This window comes from Nycticebus coucang, chromosome 11 (assembly GCF_027406575.1).
Source record: "Nycticebus coucang isolate mNycCou1 chromosome 11, mNycCou1.pri, whole genome shotgun sequence".
Lineage (NCBI taxonomy): Eukaryota > Metazoa > Chordata > Mammalia > Primates > Lorisidae > Nycticebus > Nycticebus coucang.
Window position 1 is genome coordinate 94,839,542 of NC_069790.1, and position 16,642 is coordinate 94,856,183.

General features: G+C 36.0%; 1 protein-coding gene across 5 annotated transcripts in view; it reads right to left on the bottom strand.

The window, feature by feature from the left end:
* IQUB (IQ motif and ubiquitin domain containing) overlaps window positions 1–16,642 on the bottom strand; it is a 75,630-nt gene that overhangs the window by 29,501 nt on the left and 29,487 nt on the right. For all 5 annotated transcript variants that reach the window (XM_053553879.1, XM_053553874.1, XM_053553876.1 and 2 more), the window contains one exon: window positions 11,378–11,588. In XM_053553879.1, the coding sequence (XP_053409854.1) occupies window positions 11,378–11,588 (211 nt within the window). The remainder of the gene's footprint in view (window positions 1–11,377; window positions 11,589–16,642) is intronic.

Below are 16,642 nucleotides of genomic sequence, written 5' to 3' on the forward strand. Positions count from 1 at the left end.
TCAATAAACCATTGGCCAGATTAACCAGAAATGCAAAAGTAAAATCTTTAATAAACTCAATCAGAAATGAAAAGGGGAAAATAAAAACTAATACTGCAGAGATACAAGAGATTATGACTACCATCAAAAACTTTATGCCCAGAAATTTGACAATGTGGAGGAAATGGACCAATACCTTGAATCACAACATCTTCCTAGATTTAACCAGGAAGAAATATGTCTCTTGAACAGACCAATATCAAGTACTGATATTGCAGAAACAATAAAAAATATGTCATAAAAAAAAAAAAAAAGCCCAGGACCGGCTGGCTTCATATCAGATTTCTATCACACCTTCAAAGATGAGCTTGCATCTATACTGCAGAACACATTCCAAAACATTGAGAAGGAAGGAACCTTCCCTACCCCATTCTATAAAGCAAACATCACCTTGATTCCAAAACCAGGAAAGGACACAACTAAAAAGGAGAACTGCAGACCTATTTCACTAATAAATATCAATGTAAAGTACTCAACAAAATCTTAGCTAACAGATTGCAGCTACTCATTTAAAAAAATTATACATCATAATCAAGTAGGTTTCATTCAAGTGATGCAAGTTTGGTTTAACAGACACAAATCCATAAATGTAATACATTATATCAATAGAAGCAAAAACAAAGATCATTATGATCTTCTTAACAGACATAGAAAAAGCATTTGACAAAATCCTTTTCTAACAAGAACACTTAAGAAAACAGGCATAGGTGGCACATTTCTTAAGCTGATTGAAACTTATGACAAGCCCACAACTAACATTATATTAAATTGTGTAAAACTGATAGCTTTTCCACTTGAACTAGAGCCAGACAAGGATGTCCACTATCGTCGCTATTATTCAACATTGTGCTAGAATTTCTATCCAGTGCAATCAGACAAGAGAAGGCTATAAAGGGCATTCAAATGGGGGCAGAGGAGGTCAAACTCTCCCTCTTTGCTGATGCTATGATTTTATACTTAGAAAACCCCAGAGACTCAACCATAAAACTCCTAGAAGTCAGCAAGAAATACAGTAATGTCTCAGGGTATAAAAATAAATGTCCACAAATCAGTACCTTTGTATATGCCAATAATAGCCAAGTTGAGAAGGAAATCAAGGACACAGTTTCCTTCACAGGAATCAACATTGTCAAAATGTCTATTCTACCTAAATCAATCTACAGATTGAAAGCAATCCCAATTAAAATACCAATGAAAATCTCAATTTTATTTTGAAGAACTGGAAAAGATAATACTTCATTTTTGTATGGAACCAGAAAAAAAAAAACCCATATAGCTAAGGCTATTCTTAGTAATAAAAACAAAGTCAGAGACATTGTTATAGGGTATATTATAATCCACAGTAATCAGAACAGCATAGTACTGGCACAAAAATAGAGGTATAGACATATAGAACAGAATAGAAAACCAAGAGATAAAAGCAGTCTCTACTTTCCATCTGATCTTTGATAAACCAAACAGAAGTATACAGTGGGGAAAATTGTCCCTCTTCAATAAATGGTTCTGGGAGAACTGGATAACCACACGTAAAAGACTATTACTTGACCCACACCTTTCACACCTTAAAAAATTAACTGAAGATGGATAAAAGACTTAAATCTAAAACATGAAACAATAAAAATCTTAGAAGAAAGTGTGCGGAAAATTCTTGATGATGATGTACTGGAGAAAGATAAAAGACTTCATAAAAAAGAATTCAGCAGCCATCATAACAACAAAAATTAACAAATGGGACTGTATTAAGCTGAAAAGCTTCTGCACAGCTAAGGACACAACAAATAAAGCAAAAAGACAACTTTCAGAATGGGAAAAGATATTTGCAAGATATAATCTGACAAAAGGTTGATAACTAGAATCTACAAAGAACTCAAATTTATCAACATGAAAAAGGGTAAACAAGCCCATCTACCTCTGGGCAAGAGATATGAACAGAACCTTCTCTGACAAAGATAGACAAATGGCTAACAAACATTAGAAAAAATGCTTATCATCCCTGATAGTCAGAGAAATGCAAATCAAAACCACTCTGAAATATCACCGAACCCAGTGAGAAGAGTCCACATCACAAACTCTCAAAACTGGAGATGCTGGCGTGAGCGTGGAGAGAAGGAAACACTTTCACACTGCAAACTAATACAACCTTTTGGGAAGGAAGTATGGATAATCCTCAAAGAACTCAAATTAGACCTCCCATTTGATCCTGCAATCCCATTACTAGGTATCTATCCAGAAGAAAAAAAATATCATTTTATCATAAGGACATTTGCACTAGACTGTTTATGGCAGCTCAATTTACAGTTGCCAAAATGTGGAAAAACCTAAATGCCCACCAACCCATGAATGGATTAACAAGCTATAGTATATGTATACTGTGGAATACTATTCAGCCACTAAAAAATGGAGACTCAAAATTTTTGTAGTAACCTGGATTAAGGTGGAACACATTCTGCTTAGGAAAGCACCACAAGAATGGAGAAGCAGGAATTCATTGTACTCAATTCTAATATGAAGGCAGTAGATGACCTAAGAGAAAGTAGAGGTTAGGGGAATAAGGGAGTGGGGAGAGGGGATGAGGAAGGAGGATAGGGTATCATGGTGTGTGACACTCCCCTTGGGGATGGGACACAATTACAAGAGGGACTTTACCTAACAAACATAATCAGTATAACCTAAGTCTTTGTATCCTCAATGAATCCCAAACAATAAAAAAAATAATGATGACATAATCCATATACCAGAAGGAAGTTTATAAGTGAAGAGAAATATTGCTTGTTTGTGGAAATAATAACAAAACATTTACTTCATAAGATTATGTAGATGTTCCCCAAAAGCAAATAAAAATTAAATTGTATTATTAATCCTATTTTACTGCCAGGCTCGGTGACGCATGCCTCTAATCCCAGCACTGTGGGAGGCTGAGGATGGAGAATTGCTTGAGCTCAGGAGTTGGAGACTTGCTTGAGGGAGAGTGAGACCCTGACTCATTAAAAAAAAAAAAAAACCCACCAGGCACCCCAGCAAATGCCTGTAATCCAGGTGGCTTCTGGAGGCTGAGGCACAGGGATGCCCACAGGCCAAATCTGAGGTTGCAGTGAGCTATGATGCCATTGCACTCTGCTCAGGGCATAGGGTGGGACTCTGTCTCAACAACAACAACAACAAAAAAATCGTATTTTACTTCCCAATTTTATATTGGAAACCTTTAAAAACTGTAATAAATTTATGCTACTAGGTTATTATTTAAGCTATTCTGGAAAACTTAAAGAGCAATATACTACTCTCCCAGACAAATACTTAAATCCTAGGTAAATCTGGAGATACACATATAAATTGTATAAAAATACACTTGCATTCATATATATCCAGAGTTTCCATTTTGGTTAGACTATTGGCATTACTTTTAAAAGGAAAACAACCCAACTAAGCTAATTAGGAATGAAAATAATGGACCTTAATTCCAATAAAATTCTCTATTAGATAAATAATCTCCCTGTAAATCTATAACAAGGGATAGAAAATGTCAGCAGAAAAATACTATGTGCAATCTGAAGTTTCCAAAACTATACAAAGAAGACTCTGTGTGCAGATAACAAGAGAGAGTATGCTGTCTTTCATAAAAGGTATGTTCCCCCCCCCAAAAAAAAAAAGATATGTTTCCTAGGGATGATAATAAAAAAAAAAATTGAGATGCTGCACGAGTTTGCTAGGGCTTCCATAACAAAGTGACACAGACATGGCAGTTTAAAAAATATAAAGTGGTTTTTACAAATTTCTACAGGATAGAGGTTCCTGATTAAAATGTTGGCAAGCGTGGTTTCTTCTGAAGGCCTCCCCTTGCCTTCTGGATGGCCAGCTTCCACGGGGTCTTCATCTGATCTTCCCTCTCTACGCGTGCGTCCTACTTTCCTCTTCTTGCTAAGTATACCAATTATACTGAACTAAGGTCTACCCGCATGACCTCATTTTTTTCTTGATTACCACTTTAAAAACCCTATCTCCAAATACAGTCACATGCTAAAGTACCAAAGGTTAGGACTTCAACAAATAAGTTTTAGGGGAACATTAAGTCAGGCAGGTAGTCAAATAATAGACACAGCTGGACATGACCTACAGTGATGACAGTACTCTCCACCACAGTGACATCACTGGAGCCCTCACCCGAGAGGTCAGTAGGAAGAGCTCGCAGCCAAATAAAAAATCCTATACCTTCCTTGAAGCTTTCCCTGACAACTTCTCAGCTCCCTGGAGCAGAAGACATCTTCCTAACTTTGCAGAATGTCACTCGACTTCCCCACTAAAGTAATTATGCATCCAACTCTGTATTACAATCATTGTGACTGTGACTTATCCTCTATACCCAGGCATCTAGTTTCTGGCACAGTACATAGCCTTAATATTTATAACTGGGAAAAATAACAAAAGTGACGTCAAATCTGAAGAGAGGCAATAAAAATAAAGACAAATTATTTTATACATAGTACTACTATGCGGAGTACTTACTATATCTAAGACACTGTCTTGACTGGTTTATATATACTCTCTCATTTAATTTTCTCTAAAATCTGTCAGGACTATACTGTACACTTGAGGAGGTAGAAAGTCAGGAATAAATAAAAGCACATGCTCTGTCAGGACTCCTGGGATTTGGAGTAGTCCTTAGGATATTTCAAAGTAGTTGTGTGCAGGTAACAAGTTTATATGGAATTTGTGTCATTCAGCCTGATAAGTGTTATTAGAAAGTTGGTAACGTGGTGAGCCAGTTGGTGCTGGCTCACCTTGCCTAAGGATGATAAACTACAAGGCCAATTACAGAGACTAACGGCACAAGTTCTATCTTGGTGCAGCACAGAACCTCGGTAAAAACTCATACTTGGGCTGGACAGTCATAGCTCAGTGGTTAGAGCACCCCATACATTGTGGGTAGCAGGTTTGAACCCAGCCCTGGCCTATTTAATGGAGAAAAAAAAAAAATCAACTCATACTTATTGGAATAGGACAATTGGAACTCTGTCAAATGATGTACAGGTTTCATTTGCAACTAACATCTGCCATTTAACAAAATAATAGACTGTCCCTGTGATGACAATTTTGTCTTAAACCATACATGGTAACTAACAGGTTCAGCTCTTTATAGAGGATATTAGCGTACCAGAGAAGAACTTTTCAAACCTGACAAAATGACAAACGATTGCTGTGTTTCATCTTTTTTAAACCACTATTTTCTTGTGTTCTATTCACTGATAAGAGAGCAAAGTAAATCATTAAGAGCAGAAATGCCAAAGCAGCTGCAATTCACTAACTCGCTGGACCTCAATAGATCGGTGCTAACTAGGCGATATTGGCTGTGACACGTACATACACTTGACATGTGTATAGTGCTTTCTTTCATAGTAAAATCTCTCACTACAGAAGTTATCCCCGATGTGGGTATTTTAATATTCTTGTCATGCAGGATTCATTCAAAGGGCTTTCTAGGTGACTCTCTCTCCAAGCAGTTCAAAATACAGTGAAAATCAATGCCTAGCAGTAACTCTATCACTCAGCAGTATAGCAGAAACTTGTTTATATTCTTTTTTAAAAAATGCACAACTGCTACATACTTGGAAAATACAATAAACACTTTTCTAAAAGAAGAGCTGATTATACAAGAAATTAAATAAAGCCCCTATGGGTTAAAAGGCAAAATGAAGAAACTAAAATCCACGGGGATAAATAGGTACCAACAGCTTCAAGAGTTCTGAGCATATACTAGGCACCATGGCCTTTAGGGCTAAAGGGGTTAAGTCCTTGGAACTTGAACAGGTAAGAAATGGAACTGAGTCTTTACTTCCCTTCACAAGCAGAGTAAGAAAACTGTACCTTCAATACAAAACAAAAAAATCCATAGGCCAAGAAAAGGTAGGGTGTTTGTTGAGACTTAACTCACCCTAAGCCTGCTGGGAATTCTAAACAAATAAGAAAAAAATTCTAGTTCACTTAAGTTTGCAATGCAATTTTTAAAAATATTCAGGAGTACATATATCCACTGACAAGTGTATGTAAGAAATACTGATAACAATTTTATTCATAAAAACCAAAAATTAGAAGCAACATTTAGCAACTGGAAAACGGATAAATTGTGATGTACTATCGAATACTCTGGAAACTTAAAAAAAAACTAACTGGAACTTTAAGCAACAGTGTGGATGAATCTCAGCTATAACACTGAGGCTAAGAAGTCAGAAATAAAAGAGAATATTCTACACAATCCAATTTAATGAAGCTTAGAAGCAGGAACAATTTGTCTATGGCAATCAAAGTCAGACTAGTGGTTGCAGGGGTGGAAGTGGAGTATTGACTTAGAAGATGAGAGGACCTTCTAGGGCATAAATACATTCTATATATGTAACTACAAACATAAAAATTAAAGCTGTACCCTTAAGACGTGTGAGTTTATTATATGCACATCATACTTCAATATTTTAAAATATTAAAAAGATAAGTAAAAATCAGCAAGTATATAGACTTGTCAAAAAGTTCAGACAACAAAGTTGTTTTTGGCTGAGCACCTGTGGCTCAATGGGTAGGGTACCAGCCACATACACCGAAGCTGACGGGTTCTAGCCCGGCCTGGGCCTGCTAAACAACAATGACAACGGCAACCAAAAAATAGCTGGGCATTGTGGTGGGCGCCTGTAGTCCCAGCTACTGGGGAGGCTGAGGCAAGAAAATTGCTTAAGCCCAAGAGTTGGAGGTTGCTGTGAGTTGTGATGCCATGGCACTCTATGGAGGGCACATAGTGAGACTCTGTCTCAAAAAAAAAAAAAAATTTTTTTTTGTTTTATTTTAACTATAAAATAAAATTTTCTAAAATGAGAGACCATTAAAAGTATAATAAACATCAAATGAATTTGAAAATAGTCAACAAAACATTAAAAATATATTTATATTTTTAAACTTAAAACTTCATGGATGAGTTAGCAATTTTTAAAAATCCTCAAAAGAAAATTGGCAAGCTAAAAGATACATACGAAGTAACTGGCCACAAATTAGTACAAAGAGACTAAAGGATAAAAATATAAAATGAAGAATAGCATAAAATCAGAATAGCATCACCAAGATATGTCTAATAGGGTGAGACGCTAGAAAGCGAAAAGGTGATAGAGAGATAGCAGCTAAGAATTATCCAGAATTCATAAGAATCACAGATTCTCAAGCTCATTATGGGCTGAAATTCCAAAGAGGATAAAAATAAATAAGTGTAGACAAACTTAAATACATAATAGTAAGCAGGTAAATGCTAACTAGAATTAAACACTTAAAAGTAATAAAAGAGGCAAGTAAAAAATGAATAAAAGATTTATATCCAACTATATCCATCAATCATCACACTATATGTGGATGGTCTAAATATCTCGTTTAGAAGTTAGAGATTATCATATTTAAAAATATGATACAGTTATACATTGCATATAAAAACCACACTTTGAATATAAAGATACAAAGAAGTTAAAAAATAGTGAGATGGAAAAAGATAGACCATGCTTTGTAAAAGATACCTCATGTAGTAATCAAAAGAAAGCTGGAAAGAGTCCATCAATATTAGGCAAAGTGACTTGATATCAAAGAATATCATTAAGATAAAAGGCTTGATTTACAACAGGACATAGCAATCATAAATGTTTATACATCTAATAAGGGAGTTTCAAAATACACAAAGCAAAATCTGATACAATGGCAAAGATAAGATCCCTGCATCTGTCTAGACGGCCCCCTGTACAGCAGAACCCAAGAGGACCCCAAATCACCACACCCACTCTCTCTTGCTTTCTCCACTGTGTAATCCCCTTTTGACAAAAGCCCTGCACATATCTATGCTCAAGAAAATTGGGGAGCGCTGTGACTCTCAATGCGGCAGCTCTATTTAATACCAAAGCCATTTGCCATCCCTCCTCCAGATCTCTAGATTTCCTGGATTTGGAGCCAGACCCCAACCTAACACTCTGTTCAAGGTTCAGGTACCAATCTGTGTCTCCCAAACACAAGATATGTATTTCACAGTTCCCAGGGGGGCTCCGTTGAGGTTCCCCTCACTAAGTAGTCAGAAAATAGCACAACCCACCACATTCACCTCAAAGCATTGCAATGGCACCGTCCAAAGAAACCACTTCATTAACCTCTTCAAAGCTCTCTCCCTTTCTATTCCTTTGATCTTTCTGAGTGGTCCATGAACCAAAAAAATGGGTCCTACTTTATTTCATTTGTAGATTCTTTCTGAGGGAGAAAGATGGTCTCTCACAGGCTCACCTATTAGAGCTTTATTCAAAAGTGAGGCGGACACAACGGGGAAGAAGTCCCAGGGCTGGGAAGGATGAAACTCTCCTACTCTCCCGCGGGGGTATAAACCGGCTCATCCTCTGAAAAACTTCCTACTAGGATCCCCCATATGAGACACGCGTGTCCCATGAACGAGCAATTCCACTTCTGGGTTTATAACTAAGAGAAATGTATATATACCTTTACAAAAAGATGTTTGTAGCAGCTGCCAAAACTGAGGCATAAAAATCCAACAGTACAATGGGTAAGTCAATGGTGATACATTTGTGCAGTGGCACACTACATAGAAACGAGAACAGATAAACTGCAACCACACACAAGAGCATGATATAATATTGAATTTTGAAAGCTAGACACACACACAAAAATTCATTTTGCATAATTCCATCTATATAAAAAATGTAAATGAGGGAAAAAACAACCCCAATTATTGCAGGTTATTCGGGATGTCTTAGAATAAGACATATTATACGTGTAAATTTGTTTTCTTAAATTGATGCCATTTTGCTTTTATTATTAGAGAACAGGTTATCTTCAGGAAAAATTAAGCTTCATATTATAAATTATAGTTCAAACCACACAAATTATCACTATGAGCCACAAGAGGGCAGCAATTTCACGGACTGGAATTATGAACAAGAACTGAAAACTGTATTAAAATAAAAGAGTAAATTATTGATATTGTGAACCAGAGATTTTTAATAACAAAAAACAACTTTAAAATTATTATTCTGTGGGTTTTAATTTAGGATTTTAGAATTAGAAAAAACTGAGAGATGTCTCTTTTACATACGAAATTTCATTTGCTTCATTTTTGTTTTCTTCCATACAAATCATGTTTCACGTGCTTTAATTTGTATGTTTCACTTTATATAGAAACTCTGTATAAAATCATTTAAATCGAACAGTAATTCACATATCAATAGGTCTTTGCATTTTAAGTACTTTCAAAATGTAATGTTTTATATATTTTTATTTTATTAAGCCTTCTGAAGTAGATGTGCCATGAATTATCTAGTCCTTTTTTACAGGTGAAAAAACTGAGGCTTAGGAGAAGTGAGGAACTTTCCCTAGTTAATAACACCAATAAGTAGAAAAGGCAGGACCTCATTTAATATATTTTCTATTATTTGCACAGGTACCTCTTAACCAAAAATAACAATGATATCCTTTACTTAATTTATACATAAACTTGGAATATCTTTAATTGAGCTCTGCTCTAATAGAACTTGTCAATAAGACCTTTCACAGACACCTGGCTGACAGTGCTCTCTATTGAACTACCAGTGCTTGGGAATAATCTTTGTTACCACTTGACAGAGAAAAAGAAAGTAGAAGTGAAGTTTAAAGTCGAAATGAAGTTTAAAGTAAAACAAAGAGTATTTCCAGAGATCAGCAATTAGGAGAAAAAGAGAACCAGACCTACAAATCTAGGTAAAAGGCTTAACAGTGACCTCAAACACTACCACGTAAATTGTAAATATTCTTAAAGCCACCCAATTTCATATATTACCAGAGAGATAAATTTATTAACATTGTTTGCTAGACCTAGTGTTTAATTATATCTTCGATGCATAGAGTATTGTCTTACAGTTATTAAAATAAACCAAATAACACCTAAAAAAGGAATTCAATTAGAAAGAAAACTTTGACTTCAGTAATAGGACACACAACACATACACACACACACAAAGGCATCTAAGAAGATTGTTAAAGTTAATATAATGAATAATCAGAAGTCAAAGACTTACTTACCTGGATAAAAGTACCCCACTCAACTGCAAAAAATAGTTTGGCTATTTTTAATTTTCAAAATTCTTCTATGTCTTCAGAGAGTCTAATTTTTCTACTCTCAGATATCTAATGTAATAAATAACTCATCTGTTCCATTTATTTCCAGCGTAACAGATACTGCTGGCAAGGCAGAAAGTTATAGTTACATTACTCCATCCTGCATTTCTTCCTTTCATTCATTCACGCATTTTATCGACATTTTTTGTCCATGTGACATAAGCACAGAAAGAGAGCTCATCAAAACATAAATGGGTTATTCCCTCCTGGAACTTACAATACAGTGCAAGAAATAAATAGTAAACAAAATATGTATTATTGCAAACTGTAGTGATATAAATGGAAAGTATTAAAGGCAGTGAGAAGCATGAGATGACAATAGAATGTCCAAGCTGTATCATTAGTTGCAAAAACCTTGGACCAGAAAGTAGGCAATAGGGAAATGGCTCCAAGAAAGGGAATAATGACTCTACTGCCCTGAATAAAGAGTGGTTGGCTTATTCAAATAACTGAAGCTTTTATTTTATCAATGACTAGCACACATACTATAGGAGACATGAGGTATAAAAGTCAATATATAGAGAATACACATTTATATATTATTACTGATAAAGGGGAATTAAAGAAGTATTTCCAAGCCCCTCCTCTAAAGAGCAAGATCAGATTGGATGCTGGATTGAGGAATTAAAGAATAGCTCAACTCTTAGCCAGGCGTTGTGGTGGGTGCCTGTAGTCCCAGCTACTCGGGAGGCTGAGGCAAGAGAATCGCTTAAACCCAGGAGTTGGAGGTTGCTGTGAGCTGTGTGAGGCCATGGCACTCTACCGAGGGCCATAAAGTGAGACCCTGTCTCTACAAAAAAAAAAAAAAAAAGAATAGCTCAACTCTAAATTCAAAAATTCCCAAAACCATCGGAAAACCAGATTAGACAGTACTTTCTCTCTTTATCTCATGTGGATGAAAATCAAATTAGTAATATACTAAACTGAATAATTCACCGAGCAGTGTGCACATTTATTAATTGTTAATACAAAAGCACTTTTAATCTTATTTCAGCCTTAATTTTTGTACCAAACGTAAGATATTATTCCTCTTTCTAAATTCTCTAGTCCAGATTCCCAAGACACCTCCAGGAAATACTAATGTCTTCCTTTTGACTTCAGTAAACCTATTTTGCCTGTTAATGAAATATTTAAAAATTAACATTTTATGCAAAATCTGTGTCAAACTTACGTTCCAGTGCATTATAAAGAAGTTCAAAGTCTTCATTTGTTTTGGGATAATGTCTCCGGTAATAGTCTAATCTCATCCATTCTTCTTTTTCTCTTATCTTTCGTAGTTCTTCCCGAGCTTCCCACTCCAGTCTCAATCTTTTCTGTCTTCTTATATTCTCTACAAAAACCTTAGCATGCCATTGCCTATAATAAGTCTGTAGCACTAATACCTATAGTTAAATCAAAAGGAAATAAAAAGAGTCTATTATCAACTTTTTGATCAGACAATGATGAAAGGCAATGATGATTATTTCCATTCCAATTTCACAAGAACACAATACTGCCAATATGGTTTTAGCTCTATGTTGGGTATTTTCACATATACTAACGCACACAAAAAAAATAGATAATATATGTCACTGCTATGCAACTTTGAAATCTAGCAAATACACCTTCATAGAAGGAGGTTAGTATTATACAATGCTTAAGAGCACAGACAGACTCTGGAGTAAAACTTAGTTTGAATCCTACCTCTGCTAGTCACTCTATGTTTTATTTGGGGTAAGTTACGTGTCATCTTTGTGCTTTAGTACTCTCATCTGTAAAACAATACACCTACAAAGTTATATTGGCCAAGCCTGGTATATCCCATCTGCTTAATAAATGCTATTATTATGAATATTAATTATCTCTATCTTTTATCTTAATTTCCATTGGCTTAGGATCATATTTTGAACTAAATTGTTTTCCAAACACACAGTAGATAGGTACTTATGGAAACTACCAAAGGTAAGCTAAATAAAAGGGAGACTTAAGCAAACAAATATTTATTAGATAACATAAAATATAGATATGTTTGAAAGCACAGCATAGTACTAGCCTCTCAAAAAGGTTGTGATATAGCTGAGAAAGTTCATAATTTTATTTGCTAAACTCGTAAACAAAAGTAAAATGTGGAGAGGCTGGATCAAGATTGAACATAGAGCATATGCTGGCACATCCCTTTCCCTCATCAATCAAGACACTGTGTCATATTGAAAGAGCCCCCCGAAAGGACAAAAACTTTGAAAAATTCCTTCAAGAGGAGAAACAAGTAGAATAAATTGAAGTGTCTATAGTTTGTTTAATCATTTACTGGAAAGAAAGCTAAAAAATGTCAGTGGCTCGAAGGTTGCTTCAAGTCCCAAACTGGTACATGTTCTCAGCAGAATGACAACTAACCAGGTGACTACTTAAAACATACTAAAAAAAAAAAAAGGCTTCTCTAAAACAATTTAAGTAAGAATAAAACAGAGGTATTTGTCCAAGAAACTAGCTCTGTCCCAGAATTAAGCTTTACACAAACCCTAAAACCACTAGTCAGACTGTGGTAAATAAATATGCTGTCAGTATATTAGACATGCAGAATCTCAAAAACATTTATCAGTACCTACCTAGGAATAACCAAACTTTTGAGAAGAATCAACAAAATAAAAGGCTTCTCACTCAACAATGAGAAGAATTTATACTTGTTTGAAGAGTAACATCAGCAACATCTGCAAAATTAATAGCAATGGAAATTTTCAGGTCCACCCAGAGCTACTGAATCAGAAACTCTGGGTTGAAGTATAGCATTCCTCAGATTAAAAAATTCTCCAGGGGTGCTGATGCTAAAGTTGTCACATTACCTTGCTAGAGAAAATCAAAACAAACAAAAAACAAGACCAAACTAGCTATAGCTAACATTTTCAGAGAGAATTGAAAGGCTATAAATATAAAATAAACAATGTAATGATCCAAGACTATGAAAAATTTTTCATTTTATGAAAATCAAAAAAAAAATAGTAAAATATGAAGTCTGAAATTTCCACCATAGCTTACATCAGCAGCATTGTACAAATAATTCAGTAAGATTTCATAGCCCTGGTATATCAGTGTCTGTCAGTTTTGCTTGTGTGGCAGTATCTTGCTGAGTGCCATTCATTATTGTGTGTTTCTGTGTGCTGTTTCGAGAATATCAGAGCTTGAATTAGAGCAACAAATAAACATTCATAAATTTCTTGTTAAATTTGGCAAGGGTAGAAGTGAAATCAGGGACATGTTAGTCCAAGTTTATGGGGATAATGCCAAATGGATTAAATGGCTTTTCTGAGGAAAAAGAAAGCATCACTCATGAAAAGAAGTCAGAGTGGCCAGTAATGAGCAGAACTGATGAAAACATTGCAAAAAGTTGACAGATAGTGCATCAAAATTACCAGACGACTATAAGAAGCATAGAAGACCAACTAAACATTGACAGAGAAACAGGAAAATCTTAAAAATCCTGGCCAAAAACTCTTGTCTCTTGCATCACAACAGTGCATCAGCTCACACAGCACTGTCTGTGTGGGAGTTTTCAGCCAGTAAACAAATAACTGTATTGGAATACCCTCCCTACTCACCTGATCTGGCCCCTATGACTTTTTTCTTTACCCAAAGATAAAGAAAATATTAAAAGGAAGACATTTTGATGACATTTAGGACACCAAGGGTAAAACAACAGCATTGATGGTCATTCCAGAAAAAGGGCTCCAAAATTGCTTTGAAGAGTGGCCTAGGTGCTGGCATCAGTATGTAGCTTCCCCAAGGGACATTCAGAAGTGAGGTATGTAGCACTTTTTCTAGAATGAATTCGTGAACTTAATTGTCAGACCTCGTATATATTAGCTTGGGCACTATTAAACTTGTTAAACTTAATAAAGATATCAAAACACAGATGTTTCAATTACACATTTTTTTCCCTCTCAACAAATAATCCAACCTGCAGAACCCAAGGAGGATTGGCAACACAGTTTAGGCCTAGTGGGAAAACTGTAATATTTAACAAATGGCTTCCTACTTGTATGTTCCAGCTGGCTGGTCCACTGCTCATCATTTTCCAACCATTAAAAAGTAGGAAGAGAGCAAAAATCACTTTAAGAGCAACACTTATAAATGGCTGACAGCATTGTCCCTTATAGCCCACTGTCCAGATCTTAGTTACATGATCTCACTGATACACAAAGGAATTATGAAATGTGTTGTTCAATGGGGCAGCCACATGCCCAGATAAACCTTTACTATGATAGGAAAATTCAGGCAGAATGGGGATCAAAGACCCCATTCTTGGCAAAGGAAAACACCCCCAGAAAAAAAGGGAAAAATTTGAAAGTAAGCTGAGTCGGAACAAAGGAAATTTAGCTAGTTTACCTTTAAACCAGCTGCTACTAAATTTCTTATCTGAGCAAGTTTCCTGCTTTTCCTAGAGCTCTGGCCTATTGGGGATACAGCTTACTAACACCTCTGTTCGGTCTGTAAACAGTCTGAGGGAATAATGGCCACAGAAGATGCTGTGGCAAGGCCTGTCAAGATACATGAACTATGCCATGTGCTGCCAAGTTAACAGTCAAAGCAAATATCCATTGTGTATATTAATATTTACCTGGAGCAGAGATCAAGGGAACAGCTTCAGCCCTGAAATATGGGTAGGAGGGCTTATATCCCCTATTGTACAGGAAGTTCCTCTGTGGTAGTAATGAGAGGAAAATTCCTCTCTCCTATTCTTCAGAGGAGATTGATGCCAATGGCATTTTACTTCACAGTGAACTAATGGGATTAACACCCCACTAAGAATCTGTGTGTGTGACCTCAGATAAGAGACTGCCCCTACACAAGGCTCAGGTTCCAGATTTCTCAAGGCTGCTCAGGCCCTTAAAGTTAATGATTATAGAAACAACAGGAGCTGATATGCTCACTCAGAGAAACTGTTTGCATCTTTCTTCCCTTCCTCAGCTTACCTTCTGGGCTAATGAGCAAATAGCCTTCAATAAAAGCTGAGTGGAATTGACTCTTGGGGCCACTGTCAGAACCCAACATGCGGGCTGTGGTCCCCTAGGTTCCCACTTTTGAAAATTCTATTCTGTGTGCCTTGTCTCTTTTTTTCTCATCGTTTCTAATTTTATATTTCTTCAGTCAAACACCGCCAGATCCACGGGTCTTAATGGACCCTGCCCCTGGGCCAGGACCCCAGCAGGAAAAGGAAAAAATGGGTATTGGTAGAAAACTAGTAGTTTATTGTAAGTAGACCTGCAGAGTGTGCAGAACCTACAGAACCCAAAAAGGAATATATAAGCAAGAAACTGACCTGAAAGTGCAAACAGTGTAACCTAAAATTGTACCCTCATATTAAATAAAAAAAAAATTTTAAATTAAAATGAAGAAATTAGGTGAGAGAATCTTTTAGCATGCAGGACAAAAGGTCATAAAAATAATTTTAAAAGAAGAAAAGTAAGAGACATGAAAAATAAATTCAAACATTCCAAACTATGTCTGATATAAGTTCCACATAGAATGAAGAAAGTTGACTTAAAAATTAATCAAAACATAACAGAATCAGAATGGTAAACCAGACACAAGTAGTATATACCTTCTCCATGGAAAGCAACCAGAATTGTAAGCAGATAATCACACTTCAAACACGTCGTCTAGGAAAGAATGCTAAGATTTACCCAGGAAGTGATAGGAAGCAGCACCGAAAGTAAGTTAAAAACACTGGAAGATATTGGCCTTGGGAAAGACTTCATGAAGAAGACTGCCATGGCAATTGCAATAACAACAAAAATAAACAAATGGGATTTCATCAAACTGAAAAGCTTCTGTACAGCTAAGGAGACAACAACTAAGGCAAAGAGACAACTTACACAATGGGAAAGGATATTTGCATATTTTGAATAAGACAAAAGCTTGATAACTAGGATCTATAGAGAACTCAAATTAATCCACATGAAAAAAGCCAACAATCCCATATATCAATGGGCAAGAGACATGAATAGAACCTTCTCCAAAGAAGACAGACGAATGGCTAACAAACATATAAAAAGATGTTCATCATCCCTATATATTAGAGAAATGCAAATCAAAAGCACCCTGAGATACTATCTAACCCCAGTGAGAATGGCCCATATCACAAAATCTCAAAACTGCAGATGCTGGCGTAGATGTGGAGAGAAGGGAACACTTTTACACTGCTGGTGGGACTGCAAACTAATACAACCTTTCTGGAAGGAAGTATGGAGAAACCTCAAAGCACTCAAGCTAGACCTCCCATTCGATCCTGCAATCCCATTACTGGGCATCTACCCAGAAGGAAAGAAATCCTTTTATCATAAGGACACTTGTACTAGACTGTTTATTGCAGCTCAATTTACAATCGCCAAAATGTGGAAACAGCCTAAATGCCCACCAACCCAGGAATGGATTAACAAGCTGTGGTATATGTATACCATGG